Source organism: Vitis vinifera, chromosome 17, assembly GCF_030704535.1.
Source record: "Vitis vinifera cultivar Pinot Noir 40024 chromosome 17, ASM3070453v1".
NCBI classification, from domain to species: domain Eukaryota; kingdom Viridiplantae; phylum Streptophyta; class Magnoliopsida; order Vitales; family Vitaceae; genus Vitis; species Vitis vinifera.
Window position 1 is genome coordinate 14,840,208 of NC_081821.1, and position 23,703 is coordinate 14,863,910.

Below are 23,703 nucleotides of genomic sequence, written 5' to 3' on the forward strand. Positions count from 1 at the left end.
AAAATAAACATAGAGTTGTTTTCAATTTTTTTTAGGGTTGTTTTAAAAAATAATTAAAAACAAAACACTGCATCTAAAAGTTATTTTTAAAACATGTTTTAAAACATAGAAAACAAGTTAATAATGTGTTAAGTTTTGGAGCAAGTATTTATTTTACAAAACATCATAAAATAGTTAAAACAATTTGTTATGAAAAATTATTTTTTAGAGCTGTTTTTGAAAATACTTTCCAATGAAAACCTAGAACCCTCTTGTTGCCCATGTCTCTCTCTTTCTTTAATGCAAATAAATTAAATTGAAAGTGAATTCAAAATGAACAAAAAAAAATCGTAATAATAACTCAGTACATATGAGGGTCCCAAAGCAGTCATCTATGTTAGACTTTGATCTTACACTACCAATTACAAGAGAGAGTTTAGATTTCGCTCTTACAGTGCTAATTATAAGGGAGAGTAATATCGTCCTTTATAACCAATTAAAAGGGAAAACATAGCAAAGGTGGTTTTTCGGTTAGGGTTGATCAAAATGAATTTGGGAATTTTTTTTTTTTTTTAGATATATAATTTTTTTTAGAAAAGTTATCTTCTATTCATTAAGGATATTTTGGGTGATATTAAGTTATTCATTTAACATCTTTAAGATAAATTATATACCAATTTTTGGGTGTTACCGTACATCTTTCTTATCCATTAATCCCATTATATGATATTGGAAGCTCTAAAGAATAATTGTCCCTAAAATAAAATTATGTAGAATTATTCTAAAATTTTACAAAATTTTATGGGAAATTATATCTAAGGTTACAAAATGAGGTTTATAAAAAATAAAAAAATAAAAAATAAATCTATGCATGCAAGGATGTGTCTCAATTCTTCGTCAGATGATTCTATTTTAAAGTGATTATCATTTTTATTTTTAAATTCAAGGGAAAGTTATCAAAAATCGTGGGCAGGAGTGATGATAATTCCCTTTAAGGATCGCCATGTTTATAAATTCTTGCTTAGTCTTTGCATAATGATTGAAAAAGTTGACACTTTCAAAATCCCAATTCCACCATTTTTTTTTTTTGTCTTTTCCTCTTATTTCTCACTTAATTTTACTTTTTTAATTTTTTTTCTCTTTGTACGATTTTAGGCATTATTAATATTATTTTAAAATATTAATATTACTCTTAATATTATTATTTATGATATTAGAATTTTATATTTTCATATTATTATTAATATCATTCTTATTAACATTATTTATTATTTTATGAGTATTATTCAACTTATTATTTATATTTTTAATATTATATTAAAAATAATATTAGTATTTTTTATTATTATTACTACTACAAAGAAATCTTAGAAGATAATTTTCGTTTTTTTAATTCTTTAGACTTGTAAACTTTATTAAGAAATTATTCTTGTTTGTCTTTTGCTTTATATGCTACATTAACACTAATTAAATTATTATTATTAACACCTCATTAATATTTATGATAGAATTTTTATATTATTAATATTTTTAATAAATTAATATTATATCAAAATTATAGGTATGACAAAAATGTATTGATCTTAATAATATAGTATAATAAAACAACATTTCTAATACTATTAGATTTGTTACAAAATGTATGTACAATATTTATATATTGAACTTACAACATAAATACACTAAAAGTACAATATTTTTTTACATGACTTAATTTAGTACAAAATGTAGGTATGATATTTATGTATTGAACTTATAATATAAATACACTAGAAGTAACATATATTACTATATGCCTTAATTTTGATTTTTAACAATTATAAAAATAAATTTTAATTATAATATTTTTTTAATAGTTATATTTATAAAACTAATAATGAATTTATGAAATCCATTTAATAATATATATATATTGTAATTATTTTTAATGTATGATGAAATTTGATGATATAGTAAAGACCTTTGGAAGTAAGGTTATAAAAATGATAGAAGCAAAACTTTGTAAATATAGACTATTTGTTAGGATGAGAATGGGAAGTACCCCAAATAAATAAACCAGTAATAAAATATTCAACATCTAGTAGTTTATATGATAATCAAGATGAAAAATGTAAGTATAACCTTTGGAAACTATAAAACTGTAAATGTGGAGGTAGAGGTAGAGTCAGATAGTGAGATAGAATATGTAAATGTCATACAAGAAGATATTTTATTAAACATCGAAACAGTAGAAAACCTATACAAAAATTCAAAACTAGTTAATATAATGTTAAAAGAATTTAGTAACCCTAACGATACTAGAAGAACAGGTAGATCAAGAAAACTTTGTTGATATCATGTGTAAAAATTATACGATCAAATAATAGAACAACTTTGTAAAACCAATTTGATAAAAAAAACTCATAGATATAAAAATAATAAATCAATTTATTATTCAACCAAAAGCTAAAGAAAACATAGAAACAATCTCAAATGAGTTCGTAAATACAATAAATGTAGAAAAGGAATTCGTAAATATAAAAACTGAAATAGTAAGGTATAATAAGCCCTATAGTAAGCCAAAAGGACCTCAATGGAAAACCAAAACAAAACCTTCATTTAGTTCTTTACAACCAATATATGAATATGGAACAATATTAGATATAGATAGTACACAAAACCTTAAAAAAATCATAGAAAATTGGGAACAATCCTTAAATTCAACCAATGTAGTAGTATCATTTGTAAATCAACAAGAAATTTATGAATTTTGTAAAAGTACCCTTAGAAGAACCGTATTACAATTCTTTAGAAACATGGAACAATAAAACAATAGTTATTTTCAAGAAGTTAAAAATAATTTTAGCATATCTGTATTTTTAAATTTATTTCTTATAACTCTGTAAGGAATTCATAACTTAAATTTTTTGTGCAACTCCTAATGCACCCAAGTCATGTTCAAATGCAAGTGATGTTGGGAATGTATGCTCAAATAATTGATTAATGCAAAAGAGGTAATAAATAGGAAATCAAGAAATATAAACAAATAAATTTATAAATGAATTTCTTTCTGTTACATCATGTCATGTTTTCTAAAGCTCAATCTCAACAGTAGGAATCCTACATAAACCTTAACTACTCACATTCCGTCTTCCATATCTTCAAAGAGAGGAGAGACCTAGCTACCAACCCTTTAAGAGGACTTTCCCTCACATGTCAAGATCTAGAAAGAAAGTCAATAAGCAAAAGTTTCTTGGTTTGCGAGATCTACAACTTATACAATGCATCTTCACTAATAAGATTTGATAAGAGAATATCCAAATCTAAGGTAAAACATTATTCTTTAGATTTAAATGTTTTTAAATGCTTTTTACTTTTGTTGTGTAGATCTAGAGAGCCTTTAGGATAGTTTGCATTGACCCTAATTAATCCAAGGCTAGGAATGGAGTAATCCAGGGATTCCTAACAAACACAAATGTAGAAAAATTAAGGTAACAATTTAAATGAGGGTTTATCTAGATTTAAATGTTTTTAAATGCTTTTTACGTTTGTTGTGTAGATCCAAAGAGCCTTTAGGATAGTTTGCATTGACCCTAATCAATCCAAGATTAAGAATGGAGTAATCCAAGGATTCCCAACAAACACAAATGTAGTAAAATGAAGGTAACAATTCAAAAGAGGGTGGTAAGCATCATCGTGATATTAACTCTAGTGATTATTGACATAGAAAAGAACAAAGATCTCAAAATTGGGAAAACTAGAAGAATGTTTAGAGATTTTGCCAGCTTCCATGAGCGCAAGGACTCAAGGTTTGATTGCAAAATTAGAGAAATACAAACACAATCTGGTCAAGCTTCCGATCTTTAATCCATTGATGTATGTATGGATATGTTGGACAACATAAAAAATATTTCTAGTGTTGTTTATAATAAAACATGAGAAAAATTCAAACATAGAGATTAGAAGTGAATGTTCTATAGATGGTGGAGTTTAGAAGAAGAGATTGGCTAGAGAGTCTTACTTGAAACATGTGTAACACTATGCTACTAGAATTTTATTTATAAACTTTTAAGAACAAATAAGTTAATGTTTAATGCTATTTTGTTATTATATTCAATTAGACTATATGGTTGTGTTTGACTATTGTGATTAGTTTATTTTAATGTGCATTCTTTTTGTTTTTTCAAATAACAATTTTTATTTATATAATATAATAGTTTAGCACTTACCGTTAAATGCAAAATAAAATGTCATATTGTGAATCTAATAGCTCAAATCTAATTCATTATTTTCTTAGTGGTGGATCAACCCGCAATAACTCTTTAGACATGAATGATGAGAATGACGATTTTATTATAATCCAAATACTTAAGAAAAATAAAAGAGTATTTAAATTTATTTATTTATTTGTAGAACATCACTACTAAGTGGAAAGATGTACACACTTGAGATTTTAGCTAGTCATGATGATTGATGTTACGAAAATTTTCGTATAAAAAAAACATGTTCTTTTAAACCTTTGTGGCAATTTGAGGAATATAAACCTATTAAAAGATGATAAAAAAAAGTGCATGTAGAATGAGTATTAACGCTCTTGATTGTAATTTGTCATAGTCTATAATGTAGAGTATCAAACATTTTTAACATTCTACAAAACCCATGAGTAAGTGGCTTAAAAGGGTTGTTTTGTTCATTGGGTAACCAAAATATTCGATCTAGCCATATTAAAATCAAAGGTATCATTTGTATGATTATCATGAGCAAGGACGATCACGTAGCCAATGTGAATGGTTCAATTATAGGTACTCATCATTACATAGTATAATAGAATGATCTTTTGAAGTGTCTAAGATTATCATTGTAATGTATGATGATTTCATTTATATTTGAAATTAAATGTTATATAAGAAATACCATTGTCATTTTGGGTTATATAAATTATTAAACTATGAATTATCATAAAATGAATAATTTTTGCATTGGAAAGCAATTCATTTTAATAGATTAAAGTATGTATAATCGATCAATTCCTTTGTTTATTATAAATATATTATTTGTTACATTATTTAAATAAGTAATAGAGCAAATAGTATTAAAAAACAATTACTAAATATAATTCAGTGATTTAATTACTCATGTAAAAAAAAAAATTGTATCAAACAAAAGAAAATAATTGGTCAAATTATTAAATAATTAATGAAGAAAATAAAAATAATAATAATTTGATGAAATAATAATAATTGGTCAAATTATGTATAAAAAATTCGATACCAAACTAGAATTTTTTAGTTTTCATTTTTTTTAAATAGTTTTTTCACATTTCTTAATCAAACACATTTTTAAAAAAACACAATAAATATAACCTCAGACTCATTTTCAAAAAAAAAAAAAAAAAAAAAAGAAAGAAAGAAAAGAGAGCATAGAAATATAACCTATTTTTAGAAAATGAAAATAAAAACGAAGTAGAAAGAGAAAATTTTGAACAAATGTGAAAATGCTATGTTTGTTTTCGAGAAAATACAAAAAAAAAAAAAAATAGAAAGAAAAAAAATTACAGAAAAATAAAATAAGATTAAAAATTAATAAATTATTTTTATTTGTTACTTCAAACTCATTTTATTTATTTTAATTCATCGACATAAAGATTCAATAATTTTAAATTATATAAGTTTTTAATTGGTTTTAATTATATATATATATATATATATATTAAAAAAAATATTTCTTTAGTAATTGTCCGAACCAAACATAACCTAAAAATCCTTCTTTTAATCAGCCTCCCATACTCGTTGAAATTGCAACTGATTTTGATGTTCTCAAATCCAACAATAAATCTGATTAAGATTTTGAGCACATAAAGGCTTCCAGCATTATAAAATTGAAGGAGAGGACCAGCATCTTTTCTTTTATCTTTTTTTTTTTTTTATGGCTTGTCACTTCTTTATATTTCTTTATGGCTTGTCACTGCTTTATATTTGATTTGACAAAGTAATGATTCCTGCTTTATTTTATTTTTATCATCCAATAATAATTAGAATTATTGGTTTTAGTTTTTACTGTGAAAATTAATGAAGCTTAAAACCAACCTTATAAATATAAATTTTATAGTATATTAATAAAGACAGAATATTAAAATCACCATTGGTTTATGTTGGTTTTAACGTATCAAACAAAACTGCAATTGCCAGTTAGATTTTTATCCCTTATCTTACCCATTTTCATCCTTTTTTTTTAAATAATATAAGTAATTTATCATGAACTCCACCACGACAGGTGACCTTTGGTTTCTTTCATGTCGGCACTCCTCTCCTCCTTCCTCCTGTTGTCCTATGTGCCCAAAGGATGAAGCGTGGGACCGCGGCATTAAATCGGAGATGAAACGTATCCAAAATTCCATCCGTTAGATTAACGGCAGAACCACCTACGGACACGTTGAATGATGAGCACTCAACTACTTATTCAAAACCGTCCGTCAAAACCTAAAGAAAAAGGCACACGTGGACAAGTGCGAAGGCATTCGTAGCACCCTCCATCACTTCAAGCCAACTCAAAATGGAAACAGTTTTCTAATCTCAATGCTACGAATTAAATTTTGGGACCTTGAGAGTCTCAACAACCTCTCCACTCACGCTCTCCATCTTCTCTCTAAAAACTAGAAAGGACAGCACCACTAACCATCGCGAATCCATTCCTCTCTCCAAAATCCGAAAGAAGAACTACATCTTCTCGCTAAAAACTAGAAAGGACAGCACCACCAACCATCTCGAATCCATTCCTCTCTCCAAAATCCGAAAGAAGAAAAAGGAAAAATGGTGATCAGTACCACCATCTCCGACTCCTCAGAGCATTTACACGCCACCTTCGCTTCCAGATATGTCAGAGATCCTCTACCAAAGTAAGATATTAAGATTCTCAATTTAAGTATCGCACGGGTGCTTAGGAAATATAATTGTTAATTATTGAATTGGTAGATTTAAGATGCCGGAGAGATCGATACCGAAGGAGGCGGCGTTTCAGATAATAAGCGATGAGCTGATGCTGGATGGTAACCCAAGACTGAACTTGGCGTCTTTCGTGACGACTTGGATGGAGGAGGAGTGTGATAAGCTGATCATGGCTTCCGTTAACAAGAACTATGTGGACATGGATGAGTATCCAGTCACCACTGAACTTCAGGCATTTCTCTCCCTCCTCTTTCTATCTATTAATAACTGTTCTTCTTCCTTGGATCTAGGGTTGGCAAATGATGAAACTAATTTAGTAAGATTTCGCCATAGAGGTGGAGGTGGTTGATTTTTTTTTTTTTTTTCCTGAAAAATAAATAAATTTAGTATTTATCTAGTCCTAAAAAGACCACGTTCAACTTGGATTTTGACTGAGGAATAATAATAGATTGAAACTTATACCAAGTAAAGAAAATGCAAATATAACTATTGATTTAGGCCCTACTATAAAATATAAAACAAGGATGAATTGAAATTGAACATAATCAGCTTGTTGGTCCACATCATGTTGTTGTTGTTTTTATTTTTATTTTTATTTTATTTTATTTATTTATTTCATTTAAGGCCTAACTAAAAGGCAAAATCCAAGGCTTGGTAGGGTTTTTTTCTTTTTAAAATGTTTTGGTGTGAAGAGATTTTTAAATTCCAAATTTCTTCTGCAAAAATAGTCTAACCCCACTCCGTTAACTCCCAATTAAGAAGACCGAGGTCATTATAAAAATTCCAACTATTAGAGGACATTTCATAAAACTTAATACAAATTGATTTTGACTTAAATTATATAGAAGTCATTAAATCATTAAATTAAATAACTTAAATATAATTTAAGTTAAAATCACTTTAAATTATTAAACATTAAATAGTCACTCTTAATAATTATTGAAAAACAATCATAATGAGTCCTCTCCTAAGTTTTATAAATGTTTGGTATTAGTTGAATTGGTATTTGAGTTTTTAGATTTTTTTTTAAAAGTGCTAAACTTGTTAATCATTCAAATTATGTTTTACTTAATTTATAATCTTTATATATCCGGTGAAAAGTCATTCAAATTGGTTTGTAACTTTTTAATATTAATTAAATTGGTTTTTGAGTTTCAAATTATTTAAAAAAAATTAATAAATCTGTTTACCTAAGCCAATAAGAGAAAATGTAAAGAAACATATAAGAAAGTATATTTGAAAGATTTTAGGCATGGTGGAGAGAGAATCAAACAATAAGGAAATCGTTTTTTTATTGTGTTTTTTCTTTTCTTTTTCTTTTTTTTTTTTTTAAATATTTTTATATTTTCCTTTCATTCTAAAATAGTTGAAAAGAACTTCCTTTCTATCTTTGGAAAAATCTTCAATAATAGTCATGACTTACATAGAAAAACAAGATAGAATATTTATGAGGTGCTTAGTAAGATAATGACTTAAGTTTAAGTTAAATTATATCTAAGTTATTGATTTACAACTTATTACTTAATTTTTATTTTAAGTATTAAGGTTATTTGATAAAATTACCTTAAAATTTATTCTAAATTATCAAATTAATATATTTATGTTCATAAATTATAATTAGCGCAAAAAATGTCAAGTAATAATAAAGGTCATGAAATGGTGAAAGAGATTATGAAGATAACTAATGTAAATTGTCATAAAAAGAATAAAATAAGGATGTGTATATACGAATAAGTTAATTATTTTTATTTATTACTTGAAGTTATTTTTTTTACTTTTAAGTCATGTTATTAAGTTATTTTATTAAATATACTTAATTTACTTAATAACTTAAATTAAATTATTATACTATTTAAGTTTTTAAGTTGGCTTACCAAACACCCACGTAATAGTAATATTCACATTAAGAGCATGCTTGGAACTTTAGAACAAGGGAAGGGAACGGGAACTCCATTCCATTTCCCATTTTTGTTGTATTTGGATTCCATGAATCACAAATAAAAAATTCATTAATTAACCACTTATTTTTGTAGGGATTTTAATTTGATATTGTAATTAACTTTTATTTCCTCTCTTATTTTCATTCCTTACCATCCCTCTACTATGCATGAATAGGAGATAAAACTAAGAATGAGTCGTAATATCATGTAAAAGAGATCTTAATAATGATTTTTTTTTTTCAATTTCTATTAGTAAGCCAAACACATAGTAATGAACCAGAAACGGAATAAATTTCTCATTTTCAATCTCATTCCTTCTTGCAGAATATTCCGAATATACCTTTACATTTGTGGTTTGATTGTTAGAAGTGAATTAATTAAGAATTTGAATTCTTCAGAACCGGTGCGTGAACATGATAGCCCACCTCTTCAATGCTCCAGTGGGTGAGAATGAAACAGCAATTGGTGTGGGGACTGTGGGCTCATCGGAGGCGATCATGCTGGCAGGATTAGCTTTCAAAAGGAAGTGGCAGCAGAAGAGAAAATCAGAGGGCAAACCCTATGACAAACCCAACATTGTGACCGGAGCAAACGTCCAGGTTTGCTGGGAGAAGTTTGCAAGGTACTTTGAGGTTGAGCTGAAGGAGGTGAAGCTGAGAGAGGGGTACTATGTGATGGACCCTGTGAAAGCAGTAGAGATGGTGGATGAGAACACCATTTGTGTTGCAGCCATTCTGGGCTCAACACTCACCGGAGAGTTTGAGGATGTGAAGCTCCTGAACGAGCTTCTTACCAAAAAGAATACGGAAACAGGATGGGGCACCCCGATTCATGTTGATGCTGCCAGTGGAGGGTTCATAGCTCCATTCCTGCACCCGGATCTGGAATGGGATTTCCGTCTGCCACTAGTCAAGAGTATCAATGTGAGTGGTCACAAGTATGGCCTGGTGTATGCAGGTGTGGGGTGGGTGGTGTGGAGGACCAAAGATGACTTGCCAGAGGAGCTTATATTTCACATAAACTACCTGGGATCTGATCAACCTACTTTCACCCTCAACTTCTCCAAAGGTAAATATATCCTCAAATCCATGCTCTTAGGGTGTTTTTTCTAACAAGTTGATTGCCTTCGTCAAGCCCAGTAAACATTCAGAGAGCCAGTTGGTGATTGTTATTATCTCCCAAAAATTAAGATAACAAAGTATCTTCAGGATGCTTCAGTCTAATGTCAAAAACCCCTAACAAGTCAGGGGTGGCAAAAAACACAAAATGATCATCCTAGCGGAGATGAATCAAACTCAACCAATTTAAGTCAGTCTTTCAACTTTTAAATTATTGGTTCAATTCAATGAAAAACCAAACCTGTTGAGTTGATTATTGGGTTAAAAGTTTTGAGTTAGTTTGAGCCAAATAGTTACATTGTGTTTTCTACAGCATTCAAATGACCATTGTGTCTGATGGCAGGTTCTAGCCAAATAATTGCTCAATATTATCAGTTTATAAGACTGGGGTTTGAGGTAATCTTTATGACTATAATTATTCCTTGTAAGTTTTGGGTCTGTTTGCAATCTTGTATGATTGAGTTTTGGTTATGTAGGGTTACAAGAACATCATGACAAACTGCATGGACAACGCAAATGTGCTGAAACAAGGACTAGTGGAGACAGGACGGTTTGAAATTGTCTCCAAGGATATTGGGGTGCCCCTGGTGGCCTTCTCTCTTAAAGACACAAGCAACTACACTGTGTTTGATATATCCAATAATCTGAGAAGGTATGGGTGGATCATTCCAGCATACACCATGCCACCCGATGCCGAACATATTGCTGTCCTGAGGGTGGTGGTAAGGGAGGACTTCAGCCGAAGCCTGGCAGAGAGACTGCTTTCAGACATTGAGAAAGTAATGAGGGAAATGGATGCAGTGCAGAGTCGGGCCACCACTAGAGCTACCCATGTGATAGCTACTGTGGATGAAACACGGGAGGGTGAGGGTGAGGGAAGTGAGAAGTTGAATAAGAAGACTGTGATGGAGAATCGTGAGGAGATTGCCATGTATTGGAAGAGGGTAGTGGATAGGAAAAAGACCAGCGGAGTCTGCTAGACCACCTCCAAATGCGTCTTCTAAATGTTCCTTGTTTGTATCTGGAGTGTCAGAAATGGGGATCTCTCTCTCTCTCTTTTTAGTGAGCTTATTGTGGAATCTTTCTCATCTTAACTTGTGCTTATCTAAAACCATTTTGTGTTATTCACGTTTTTTCAAGTGATCCACTAGTGAAAGATGAAAGTTGGAGATAGAGCTTTCGACAATCCTCGAGATGTGTAGACTCTATATAATCATCCTCTAAGCCCAATAAACTACCGTAATAAACATCATAAGACATTAACTAGCAGTTGAAAAACTTATAAACCAAGTAAAACATTTTAAGACCACTAACTTTGATTGAGCCAAAGAAAAGAAAACATGTTCTCAGGATTTCTAATTGGCAAATTTCATCCTAAGTTGTTTGTAAATGAACTGATATCGTTCTTGAACACTGATTACATACAAATAAATTGAAGATTGCAGATGAAGTCTTTCTAAAATACCCTGATTTACCCAATACTGGTTGTTAGCACCCCAAGGTTTGGATCTCCATGAAGGGGCTTGGTCATAGAAGGTTCTTCAGTTATAAAAAATAAAAAAATAAAAAAATACTAGAAAACAAAAAAACAAAATTCAATGATTTATAAGCTTCAATTGGTCAAAAAAACTCTACTTGAATCAGTTGAGCTCTCCAAAACCACCTTCAAATTGAATTATATTCATCAAGCCTTATATTTATTTGATTATCTAATACAGAGACAGTGAAAGGATGAAACTTAACATTCTAAAGCTGCCTTGAAAGCATATACATGTGGTCTATCATGCATAGTTGTTTAGTTGCTTCTTCTTAGTTTGTCTTCCCTTTGATTTTGTATGGTTGTGAATTTTGCTCAAGTATGATTGTCTCACAATAAGGAGTAACAATAATCAGAGAAGAGGTGTGAACCTTCCAGGCATCATTTGAAAGAAAAATTTCTTCTAATAATTCAATGATTTTTTTTATGTAACATCTAAGAGACAAAAATATACAAATTAACATATAAAACAAAAGAGTAAAAAACTAGAGTCTAAACAAATATTATCTAAGTGTCTCATTCTACAATATCAACACAAGCCAAAGATGGTTCTGGCAGGGATAGCTAACTGCTATAAGCTTTAAAAAAACTAAAAGCCCTAAAAGAAAACCACAGATGTAGACGGGACTTTTACCTTCATCGAAGCTTTGGGATATTTGTCGATGCAAGAGACACAAACCTAGGTCTGACCCACATATCTCATTTTCAAACCTTCGAATATAAGAGATATATATGTTAGAATAATATTGAAGTATCTAACCTCAATATTAAAATGCAAGAGAACAATTCAAATAAAATCAGGTTTTAACCCCAAGCCACAACATTGTGGCTTCAGATCTCCAAAGTGTTTGGTATCTGATTTGAGCACAACTGCACAACTTTTTTTTTTAATCTCAAATTTGATAGTTCACGCTTAGATATTGCATTTAGGAGGTTTTGGAGGCAAAAGATATTCAGTAGATATGGAAAGGTTTCTTTTTAAAGATATAAATGTCTAAAAATCCTTTAGAATTGTCTTAAAGGAAACCGCGGTTCATGAGGATACCCCAATTCCATTTGTAAGGACCATATTCTTTCAACCATTCTAAGAACAAACTCTCTGGTATGATTTATTGAAATTGAAGCCAGTTTTAGGAAATAATCACTTTTCTCATTTTCTCTAAAGATCTAAAAAGGCCACATTCCATTATCATAAAGTTACACATAATGGAGAAGAGTTGCATGCTTTTCTTTTAACTCACCTAGTCCACCTTTCCTAATAAAAAGACATATATTCCATAGGAAAAAAGAGAGAACAACAATCCCTATAATTTTTACACCAATGTTTTGAGACCACAAGATTGGTTAATTCTTTGATTTCCACGATGTAATTAGTTAATTCTTTGATTTCCATTATGTTAAATCATTAGGACATTGAAACGAAAGGGTAAAGACTGCAGTTCTAATACTGGAAAATATATACAACAGTATCAAAATATGAAGGATGATGCCTATTAAGTTAAGATGGCCACTTAAAAGAGTAAATAATTAGAAAATACCTTAAGTGTCATTAAAATTTAAGAACCAAGTGAAGCTCTTGATCAGCAATAAAATTCTCGATCACCATCTGATGGCAACCTATATGTGCGGGTAATACGGATCTGAAGCAAAAAATTAAAATAATAAATAAATAAAGCTAACTTTAGTGAACTGAAAAGAATATATCAATATGCATGGTAGACATCCAATAGAAAATGGCTTGTTTGTATTAACTGAAATGTAAAATTGGGTCCATTTTCCCAAAATATAGAGATTGTGCTTAGATGTCATGATACCAGACTGACTGCTGAAACACCTGAGACGAGAAATAATCATGGAAGCTCATATCAATGATCTAAACATGATCCATGATATATTATCATAGACTCAAGATGACAAGACATGAAAAATACACAACTACATAAGAGAGAGAGAGAGAGCGCAAGTTCTGACAACCAAATCTATGGCCTTAATTTTGACCATCATAGGCTCAACGGTGTTACTTAAGGATTGGAGTACATTTTATTACCAATTATAGTTTGACCACTTAGATTGTTACAGCCAAATCTATGACCAAAAATTCAACTAATGTTACTAGCATAAGTTCCACTGTGTTATATTTTATCTGCATAAAACCTGCATGCTTGCAACACCAACTTCACAAAATCATGCACACAAGATCATATATCACCTGAGCAAATGCATAAATTGCACGAAGGATTCTAGCATAATCAGTTCCAAGCATTTGAATGACAACATCTGCCAAAAATGTTCCCCACAGCCTGCATGAGACACCAATGGATACAAACTGGTCAAACAGTGAAACCAGAAAATGCAAACAAAATTTACAAACCTGTGTGAGGAAGCTGATCTGACTTTTGAAGTAACAAAGCTGATATCAGGAAGCGTTTTTCAAAAGGACACTCCATTTGAAAAAACTCATTATTAGAAGATATTTTTTTCAGATTGATTAGCTTAACCATTGAATCAAAAGAATCATTAGGGTCAAAATCTCCAATTGGAACCCTGTTCTTTAGGAGCACATGAACCCCAAATATGGACTATTGTGTTCTCATAGCCCACTACCATTATTTGAAGCTCATAGATTATGAGTTTTTGATTAACACTCAAATATGCAATTTTCTATAGGTCAAGTAGAGAATTTTATCATCTTATTTGAATGCTAATCAGCTCTTTTAACTCAGGGTGTTCCCTTTTCTATCAAGCATTACTAATCAAGTTTTTGAGCTTAATTTTAGTCAAAGATGCTGCATTTAACACCTAAAAGGTGAGCCAAAGTTGATCAATGTATGGAATCAGGTTGCTCCACCACTATCTGCATAATAATATAGATTAATTTTTTTAATTTGAGATTTACTCGAAGTGCTTCACGTGTTTAATCCTACTCCTGTGGGTTTCAGTGCAAGAAGAGGTAATGGAGATTGAGCAGGTTGTATTTGGAAGTTGTTTCAGGTTTAAAAGTAAATATGGAAATGAGCGAGCTTATTAACATAGGGGTAGTAAAGGAGGTTGAGAAGCTCACCTCAAGTTTTGTGGTTTTAGAATTGTATGGACTGAAGCAAGTTTTGCATGTAAATATATGTAGAAATTTCAGAAAAAAAATTCTGAAATTTCTGGACAGCATTAAATCAAGGTTTTGGGTATATGAATGGTGGCCTCTAGATAGAAACTAGAAACAAGTTACTTACCAGACAAAGGAAAAAAAGGGAAAAAAATAGGTTTAGGTTAGAAATATAAAGAAAAAAGTGGCTGGTTTGTGGAAGAAGTGCCCACACAGCAAAGAAAAAAACTTAGAGAACCAAGAAGTAGGCACACAAACACAAGCGCAGACGTGCGCACGCGTCTCACTTCAGCACCCATTTCTTAAATCAGGATTATTGAGACATCTATAACTCATACAAGGGTCATAGTCTCCGCATGGTTAGATTATTGAAACATCTAAAACTCCTACAAAGTCAAAGTCAGTGCATGGTTAGTGGTTAATAAAGTAGGTTAATATTAACAACTTGCTGTAGGCTAAGAGACCTAAACAAACCATCAGCCTGCCGTGCCTTGTGCCTTGAGAGTTCTTTGTCCATTGTGTTGTTATCTTGGGGTTGTGGCAGTGGTTTTCCTACTTGATAAGTATTTCTTGGATTCAGCATCCACCCTCACCCCCAATCAAACACCCCACCACCCCTCACCCTGGACCATCTTTCCCTCAACCATGTTGTTGTCTTGGGGTTGTGGCAGTGATTCTTCTACTTGGTAGGTCTTTCTTGGGTTCACAAAACTACGACTCAAATATGACAAAAACAGGAGGCAAAAAACAGAGAATGTCTACAATTTTCAGACTCTTCATATCAATCAAGAAAAAATGTCTCAATCCATGACTAGGAATAAAAAATTTACGATGACTTCTTTTCAAACAATTATTGCACTTTTTATCAATCACATTTCTTCTTATTATTTTCATTTTTTATTTTTTAAAAATTCGTTCTTATTTAGAAGGCTACAATTCCAATAAATACACCAATTATCAAAAATTGGAATTGTACATAAAAATGGAAATTGTAGTGTTTTAAGAGTTTCTAATTCTTAATACTACTATAAATCAAATCAAACACATGGTTTTACATCTATTTAAACAATATCAAATGCGATAGATGTTTTCTTAATAGTTTGTTAAGTTCATTTTCTTGTGATTATTTTTTTCTAATTTTTGAGCTTTTCAAAATAACTAGCATAATGTGTGTCCCCATTGCCGAGTCAGCAACCACAACTGCTTATACCACATTCTTCCACTTTAAATATAATGCCATTGTTCTTAACAAGAAAAGGAGCACAAGGCATAAGAGAAATTACACTGGGCCAAATAATGCGATTGTGCTCCTCAATCCTAGGTATCTGGATGCAGCACCTGCAAAACCCTGGTCCAATAATTGACAGTGAGAGAACTGACACTGAAACAGTAAGAAATGTCAAGCAAATATTTACTGTCCTACTAGATCAATATAAATAGGAGTATTAATATTTTACAATAATTATATTACCACAACTTAAGCAATTATCTTTCCTCTTTCCTGGCATTTTATTTTTTCTAATATTAAAACAATAAAATATGATTTCTTACTATTGATACTCTGCTGAATTGATTCAAACGTTACAGGATCAAATATCTCAAATACTAGAAGAAGTTTATCAAGAAAACAGTGAATTTTGGCAATAGATATAATTCTGAGGTAATTAATATACTGTTATGATTTACAAGATACATTGCCTCAAATATACCAGCATCTTTTTGTATGTATACATGTAGCAGCAGCTGTACATTCCATACTACCCCATATATAAGATTGTCTGTTGATGCTCCTATTAATAATCACCCATTTTCAAGACATTCTATAATATAGTAATACATTATTTAGTGGCAACATATGTTGAAGATGTGAAAATGCGTTTATGGCAATGTAAATCATCAAAAAGACACACCTGTTTTGCTGCAAGCAAGGCTGCACGGGACTCCAGGTTAATAGCTGCTAATTGTCCTCCCTGAAACCATATAGTACAGGAGGCAGGTTAGTTGTCACAGTACAGGAGGCAGGTTAGTTGTCACAACCAGAAGATTGCTGAGCTGGTATCAATCATATTATGGTATATCAGCCAGGGTAGCTGTCTCTCATATTTTCAATTAAAAGAAGAGGGTAAAATTTAATGTTCCAGCAAACCTAAATAGTGATCAACAAATAAAGCCAAGCAGAAGATGACCAAATCTATGGTGCAGTAATTGACATCTAAAGAAAATCTACCCCAGTAAAGTTTTAGAAAAGATAACATATGGTTAAGCAAGTGAACATTATTTAGCAGCTTGGTTATGATCTAGTTTAATGAGCCACAAGCACATTTGTATTAAGCAGAAAGAAATATTAGAAAATCTGCATATTTTATTAGTAGACCTAAAATAAGTTGATACACGGCAAAATAATTTGTCAATTCACAACATGTGACTCTCACTAAGTAGCATGTGGCATAAAAAGTAAATCAGTAGAGAAAATTTGACAAGAAGAATTGAGATGTGCCCCATGCATGGGGTGCCTAGACAATGATCCTCTGTCCAAGGTATTTCAAGGATACAACCTTGTGAAGAGCATCAATGATGCATTTTTCTATCTAGGGAGCCTCAGATGTGCCAATATATGACGGCCTCATGATGACTCTATCCTACCCTTTACTATATTAACTAGATATCACTCTTCTAGACAATATTTGGGACCTCAGCTAAATGGCTAACTCTTTAGTGTTCCTAGGATATTTTTTTATATCCAAAAAATGGAAAAGAATCTTCAATAGTCCAAAAGTGCATGATAAATACTTCTAATGCCAATATTGTAGAGAAAATTAAGTGAAGTAGGCTAGATACAAAGTATGCAAAGGTGCCTATAACTTCCCCATTGAAACCTATGACAAAAGAGAATGATTTTTGGATAATGCTTGTATATTCACTGGGTATATTTTCACCCTATTTATGATGTTTACAATGGGAAAAGGAAAAGGAAATTACTCTATTCTAGGTCTAAAATTATTACTCCACTAAAATAGCCACGAATTACATGAAATAAATAAGTTACTTAATTAGTCCCTAGTTATAGGAATTAAATTGAGAAGTAAATCAAGTCAACAGTACAGAAAAAGAAATAAATTCCATTCAAAATCTCAACCTATTTAGGCTGTACAATCTGACAATTACTACACCGATTCTTCAACACATCTCCTCAAGCTATGAGTAAATATTCTCCATTCCTGGCTTGTTTGTGACAGATTAGAATGATTGAGCTGCAAGTACCTTGGTCAATATGTCTGCCAACTATCTTTCTGAGGATATATGGGGGGTGCATACCAACCCACTATACAATTTCTTCTTGATGAAATGATGATCAATTTCAATGCACTTAGTTTTGTCATGTTGAATTGGATTGTGGGCTATTCTGATAGTTAACTGTTGTCACAGTATAGTTTCATAGGACATTTCCAACTTGTTCGAAGATCACAATTTTCACTTCTATTACTCGAAGGAATGTACATAATGATATAATCAAGGTTGACCTTCTAGGATCAAAAAAGGGAAACATTACTACCTATTTACAGCAGAATCCAAGGGATACAGAATAATTCTTAGTCAAACACCCAACTATACAATTCTATTTTAGGAAGAAAATAAATACAAAATATTCAAACACAACTCAGCCACAATCCCAAGATTATCACCAGAATATTTCAACACTTCCCCTCAAGTGGATGCAAAATGTTTTGCAGTACCAACTTATCTAAGAACTTATGAAAAAGGGTCCCTACTAATCCTTTGGTAAACACATCAACTGGTTGTTTGGTTGTTGAAACGTAGGGCATGCAAATTAGTCCACCATATAATTTTTTCTTAATAAAGTGTTTGTCTATTTCCACATGTTTAGTTCTATCATGTTGAATGGGGTTGTGAGCTATGTTTATGGTTGCCTTATAATCACAAAAAAGCCTCATATGATCTTGAACTTTCACTTTCAGATCTATAAGCATTGACTTTAACCACAGTAGCTTGTAAACCACAAGTGTCATGGCCCTGAATTTGACATTGATTGCTTCTTGCTCCTTCAAGTGACTAAATTTCCTTCCAATACCTTAGTGTAGACCTCCTATCAACAAGGTAACCTACCCAATCCACATCTTTGTAGCCTCTAGCTGTAGATTACAAGTGTTGTGGTACTTTACTACTTTGCCACCTTTGCCAGGGGATGCTTTAAGGTAGGTATTTTGTATACAATGCCTACGTGGGATTGTAATGGAGAGTGTATCAATTGACTCACAACATTGTGTACATAATGTCGGTCTTGTGTGAAATAGATAAATTAGTTTCCTTACCATCCTTTGATATGTCCCTCTATTAGCCACTTCTTCCTTCTTCTCCCCTAGTTTATGGTTGACTTCAATTGATGTTTGAGCAAGCTTACAACCATGTGAACCTTCTCCTTAAGTAAATCAAGTACATATTTTTGCCGAGAAATAAACATCCCCTATTTTGACCTTGTAACCTCAATTTCTAGGAAGTTTTTAAGACTTCCATGGTCTTTAACTTCAAATTCATTTGCAAGGTACTCTCTCAGTTTACCAATCTCTTCTAAATCATCTCCGATTACCACAATATCATCAACATAAACTATTAGAACTATTACCTTGCTTTGAGTGAAATGGTTGATTAATAGAGTGTGATCCCCTTGGCTTTGTTGATATCCCCTCTTGATCATTGACTAGGTAAATCTATCAAACCATTGTCCGCGGAGATTGCTTCAGTCCATATAGGGACTTTTGAGCTAGCACACCTTATTTGACCCTGTCTTGTGTGTAAATCCAGGTGAAACATCTATATGTACCTCCTTTTCTAAGTCTCCATGCAAGAAGACTTTTTTTACATCAAATTGTTGTAAAAGCCAATTTAAGCTAACTACTAGGGATAATAACACCCTCACTATATTCATTTTGTCTACTAATGTAAATGTGTGGAAAATCATAAAATATGTGGGAGATTTGATTTAGTGCTTTAAATTGGATGTTGTGATTTGATTTACTGGAGTAAATTAGGGGATAGAATCAACTGAGTCAATGTTTCTAATTTTATTATTATTATTATTATTTTCTGATTTCAAGGTAGTAATTATTTGTACAACTATATCTATTATTTTCTTCCTTTTGCATGGACTCGAGAGTAGTCTTATATATATGTTGTAATGCTAAACTTCAAAGATATAGAGGAACAAGTTTTTTTCTCTCAAACTTTCATGGTATTAGAGCCAATTTTCTACTGTAAGTGATACATTTATTGCTGGTAGGAGTTTCAAGTACTGGATTTTTTTTTTCTAGAACTATTAGGCTACTGGTAGGAGGATTTGATGTTGGGAATCAACGAGGAGAATTTTGGAGATTCCTCGCAATAGGTATCAATGCCTCCATTTCAAGTTTCATCTCATGGCACCAATGATAGTCCTTCACTGCACATCACCACTCATAAACTAAGTGGACTGAATTTTCTTAGATGGTCTCAGTCCGTTAAATTGTTTATTCGTGGGAAAGGGAAACTAGGATATCTAACCGGTGCAACAAACATGGGACTCAGAAAACTCCAAGATCATGGTTTGGTTAGCGAATTCTATGCAGCTGGAGATAGGTCAAACTTACATGTTTTTACCAACAGCAAAAGAGCTCTAGGAAGCGGTTATAGAAACTTAATTTGACCTTGGGAATTTAGCACAAATCTTTGAGTTGAAATCAAAGATCCGTGAGATAAAGTAAGGAGATGAAGGTGTGACTAAATATTACAACATCTTGAAAGGTCTTTGGCAAGAATTAGACCTATTTTATGGATTTGAATAGGTATGTGCTACAGATAGTGCCTGTTTTAAGAAGATGATGGAGAAGGAGCGAGTGTTTGAGTTCCTTGTTGGGCTGAATAAAGAATTAGATGAAGTCCATGGACGAATCCTTGGTAAAGAGCCTAAGTTACCCTCTATTTGAAAAGTGTTTGCTGAGGTTCGAAGGGAAGAAAGCCACAGATCAGTCATGATGGGAGGCTCTTCTTCAACCATTTATGAGAACTCAGCACTTGTTGCAATCAATTCTGCTGCCAGTGCTGCTGCCAATGCTGGTGGTCAAGGGATCTCAAAGAAAGCAGGGGGTAAAGGGAAGATAGGGTGTGATCATTGTAACAATCAATGGCACACCTGTTGGAAGTTGCATGGGAAGACACAAAATTTGAAAAATAGTGGCAGATTTCATGAGAGAAATGGCCAAGGCATGTAGGCTGCAACTGAGTCCAAAAATCATAACTGAAGCATCTCCATTCGGCAAAGAGAAACTAGAGCACCTGTATAGGTTATTCAATCAGTCTTTACCATCTTGTTCTCTAACACAAACAGGTAAATCTCTTAGTGCTTTAAGTGTTCATTCTAAAAATTTTACACCATGGATCATAGATTATGGTGCTTCTGGTCATATGACGAGCTTGTCAAATTTGTTTTTGACATATTCTCCTTGTCCAATAACCACAAAATTAAAATTGCAGATGGATCATTTCATCCGTTGCAAGGAAGGGTTCAGTCCCTATTTAAAAAATTTTGACTTTAGAATCCATTCTTCATGTCCCTAATCTTTCATGCAATTTTCTTTCTATTAGTAAACTAGCAAGGGACATGAATTGTGTTGCTAAAATTTTTCCATCTAATTATGAATTTCAAGACCTATGCTCGAGGAGGACGATTGGCAGTGCTAAGGAGATTGATGGACTCTATTACCTTGTTGAGGATCCTATCAAGAGTATACAAGCTCAAGTTGCAAGTAATGATGTTTTTTCTTTCTCTATTGAACATCAAATAATGTTATGACGCCGTAGGTTAGGTCATCCTAGTTTTTCATATTTAAAACAATTGTCTCCATCTTTCTTTAAGAATAAAATCCTTTAATGTTTTAATGTGAGGCATGTCACCTATCTAAACATCATTGTGTCTACTTTCTTGCACGACCTTATAAAGAATCTAGACCTTTTCCATTGAGACATAGTGACATTTGGGGACCCTCATGTGTGGTGACCTTAACCGGAACTAGGTGGTTTATCACTTTCATAGATGACCACACTAGAGCTTGTTGGATTTATTTGTTGAAGGAAAAATCAGAGGCAAAAAAGGTTTTTAGAATGTTCCATGCTATGATAAAAACACAATTTCAAACTCAAATTCAAGTACTTTGGATTGATAATAGAAAGGAATATTTTAACTTTATTCTTGGAGATTATCTACTTGAAAATGAGTTCATACATCAGTTTAGTTGTTTTGATACCCCACAACAAAATGGGATTGCAAAGAGGAAAAACCATCACTTAATGGAGGTTGCTAGAGCCATCATGTTTACATCGGGGGTACCTAAAAGTTTTTAGGGAGAATCTGTACTCATGGCCTCTTATCTAATTAACAAAATGCCAACTAAAATTTTTGGTTTTGAAACTCCTCTTAATCATCTTTCTAAGATTTATCCTCGTACAAAAATATTTTCCTCAATTCCTTTGAAAATTTTTGGATGTACAAAATTTGTTATATTCATAAAGAACATAGAACTAAGCTTGATTCTCGTGCACTAAAGTATGTTTTTGTGGGATATTCACCTATAGAAAAGGGGTATAAGTGTTATAATCCTATCTTTAGGAAATTTTTTGTTAGCATGGATGTAACCTTCTTTGAAAATCAACCCTACTTTACTAAAAACACTCTTCAGGTGAAGAGTATGGTCAAGGAAGATTGCTTTTGGGAAATGTCTTTACCTTTGCCAACATTTGATGACAATGTGAGTCTTAAGTCTTTCACATTCTTCTGGTCTATGGGGTAAAAAAACTTAGGTTCAAGTTCAACTCTTCAATCGAGTTCTATTGTGTCAAACAATGAAGAAAACAATGAAGAATTGTTAAAAAGGGGAGAATCACTACAAATAAAATCTCAAATTGAGCTTCGTGTCTACACAAGAAGGAGAAATTAACAAGGTAATCCAAAAAGTCATACTTTTGCCACTATCCAAGAGTCAAAACTGGTCATAGGGACCCAAGAAGGTACAATTTTACCTATTTTCTCTTCAATTTCAGATTCTAATACTTCTAATGACCTTGATATTCCCGTTGCCCTTAGGAAAGGAACCAGATCTTGCACCATACATCCTATTTTTAAATATGTGTCATACCATAGGTTGTCTAATTCCTTTAGAGCCTTTACTACTAACATGTCTTCAGTGGCAATTCCAAAATCTACATAGGATGCTCTAGTTGTTCTTAAGTAGAGAGAAGCAATCATGGAAGAAATGAGGGCTCTTGAAATGAATGGAACTTGGGATTTAATAAGTTTGCCAAGAGGGAAGACAACAATAGGATGCACATGGGTATTTACTGTCAAGTATAAGCCCGATGGTTCAATGGAAAGGTATAAAGTAGATTGGTAGCCAAGGGCTTTACACAAACCTGCGGTATTGACTATCAAGAGACATTTACATGATTCCATTCTTTACATCTAGTTGTTGTAATGGCTAATTTAGATTGATTGCAAGCGACAATGAGACTCAGATTGTGTAAATGGAGAATTGGAGGAGGAAATGTATATGGATTTGCCCCCTAGTTTTGAGCAATCATTTGAAACTGAAAAAAGTTTGTAAATTGAAGAGATCTCTCTATGGGCTGAAGCAATCCCCAAGAGCATGGTTTGATCGTTTCACAAAGTCCATTCGGAATCTTAGGTATATGTAAAGTTAGGCTAATCACACTATGTTCTACAAACATTCTAGTGACAATAAGATTGTCATCTTGATAGTATATGCAGATGATGTCATCTTGACAGGTGATAACATTATGGAATTGGAGAAATTAAAGGGGTTACTTGCTAAAGAATTTCAAATTAAAGATCTTGGTCAATTGGGATATTTTCTTGGTATGGAAGTTGCAAGGTTTTGAGGTGGTATATTTGTTTCCCAATGAAAATATACTCTAGACTTATTTAAAGATATAGAAATGTTGGGTTGCCCTGAAGGCCTGGCACAAGTGGTAAAGGGATGGGGAGGATATGTGCGTTTCAAGTTCAAGTCCCAATGGAGACAAAATTTACCTATAAAAAAAA

The 23,703-nt window shown here is 32.0% G+C and overlaps 2 protein-coding genes across 3 annotated transcripts in view; one reads left to right on the forward strand and one right to left on the reverse strand.

The window, feature by feature from the left end:
• Positions 1-6,481: 6,481 nt before the first annotated feature.
• On the forward strand, positions 6,482-11,084 carry LOC100265999 (glutamate decarboxylase). The gene is made up of 5 exons (XM_002263045.5): positions 6,482-6,853; positions 6,930-7,134; positions 9,241-9,910; positions 10,304-10,356; positions 10,437-11,084. Exons 1-5 carry the CDS (start codon positions 6,768-6,770, stop codon positions 10,938-10,940), a joined length of 1,518 nt encoding a protein of 505 aa, XP_002263081.1. The 5' UTR covers positions 6,482-6,767; the 3' UTR covers positions 10,941-11,084.
• Positions 11,085-11,881: 797 nt separating this feature from the next.
• LOC100243690 (uncharacterized) overlaps positions 11,882-23,703 on the reverse strand; it is a 51,602-nt gene continuing 39,780 nt past the window's right edge. The window contains exons 9-13 of one of the 2 annotated variants that reach the window (XM_002262987.5): positions 16,508-16,567; positions 15,881-15,945; positions 13,707-13,797; positions 13,036-13,137; positions 11,882-12,208 (exon numbers count right to left, since the gene is read on the reverse strand). In XM_002262987.5, coding sequence (XP_002263023.2) covers positions 13,078-13,137; positions 13,707-13,797; positions 15,881-15,945; positions 16,508-16,567 — 276 coding nt within the window. In that variant the 3' untranslated portion in view covers positions 11,882-12,208; positions 13,036-13,077. Of the gene's footprint in view, positions 12,209-13,035; positions 13,138-13,249; positions 13,332-13,706; positions 13,798-15,880; positions 15,946-16,507; positions 16,568-23,703 lie in introns of those variants that run through there. The other variant, XM_059734151.1, reaches the window with a different exon arrangement.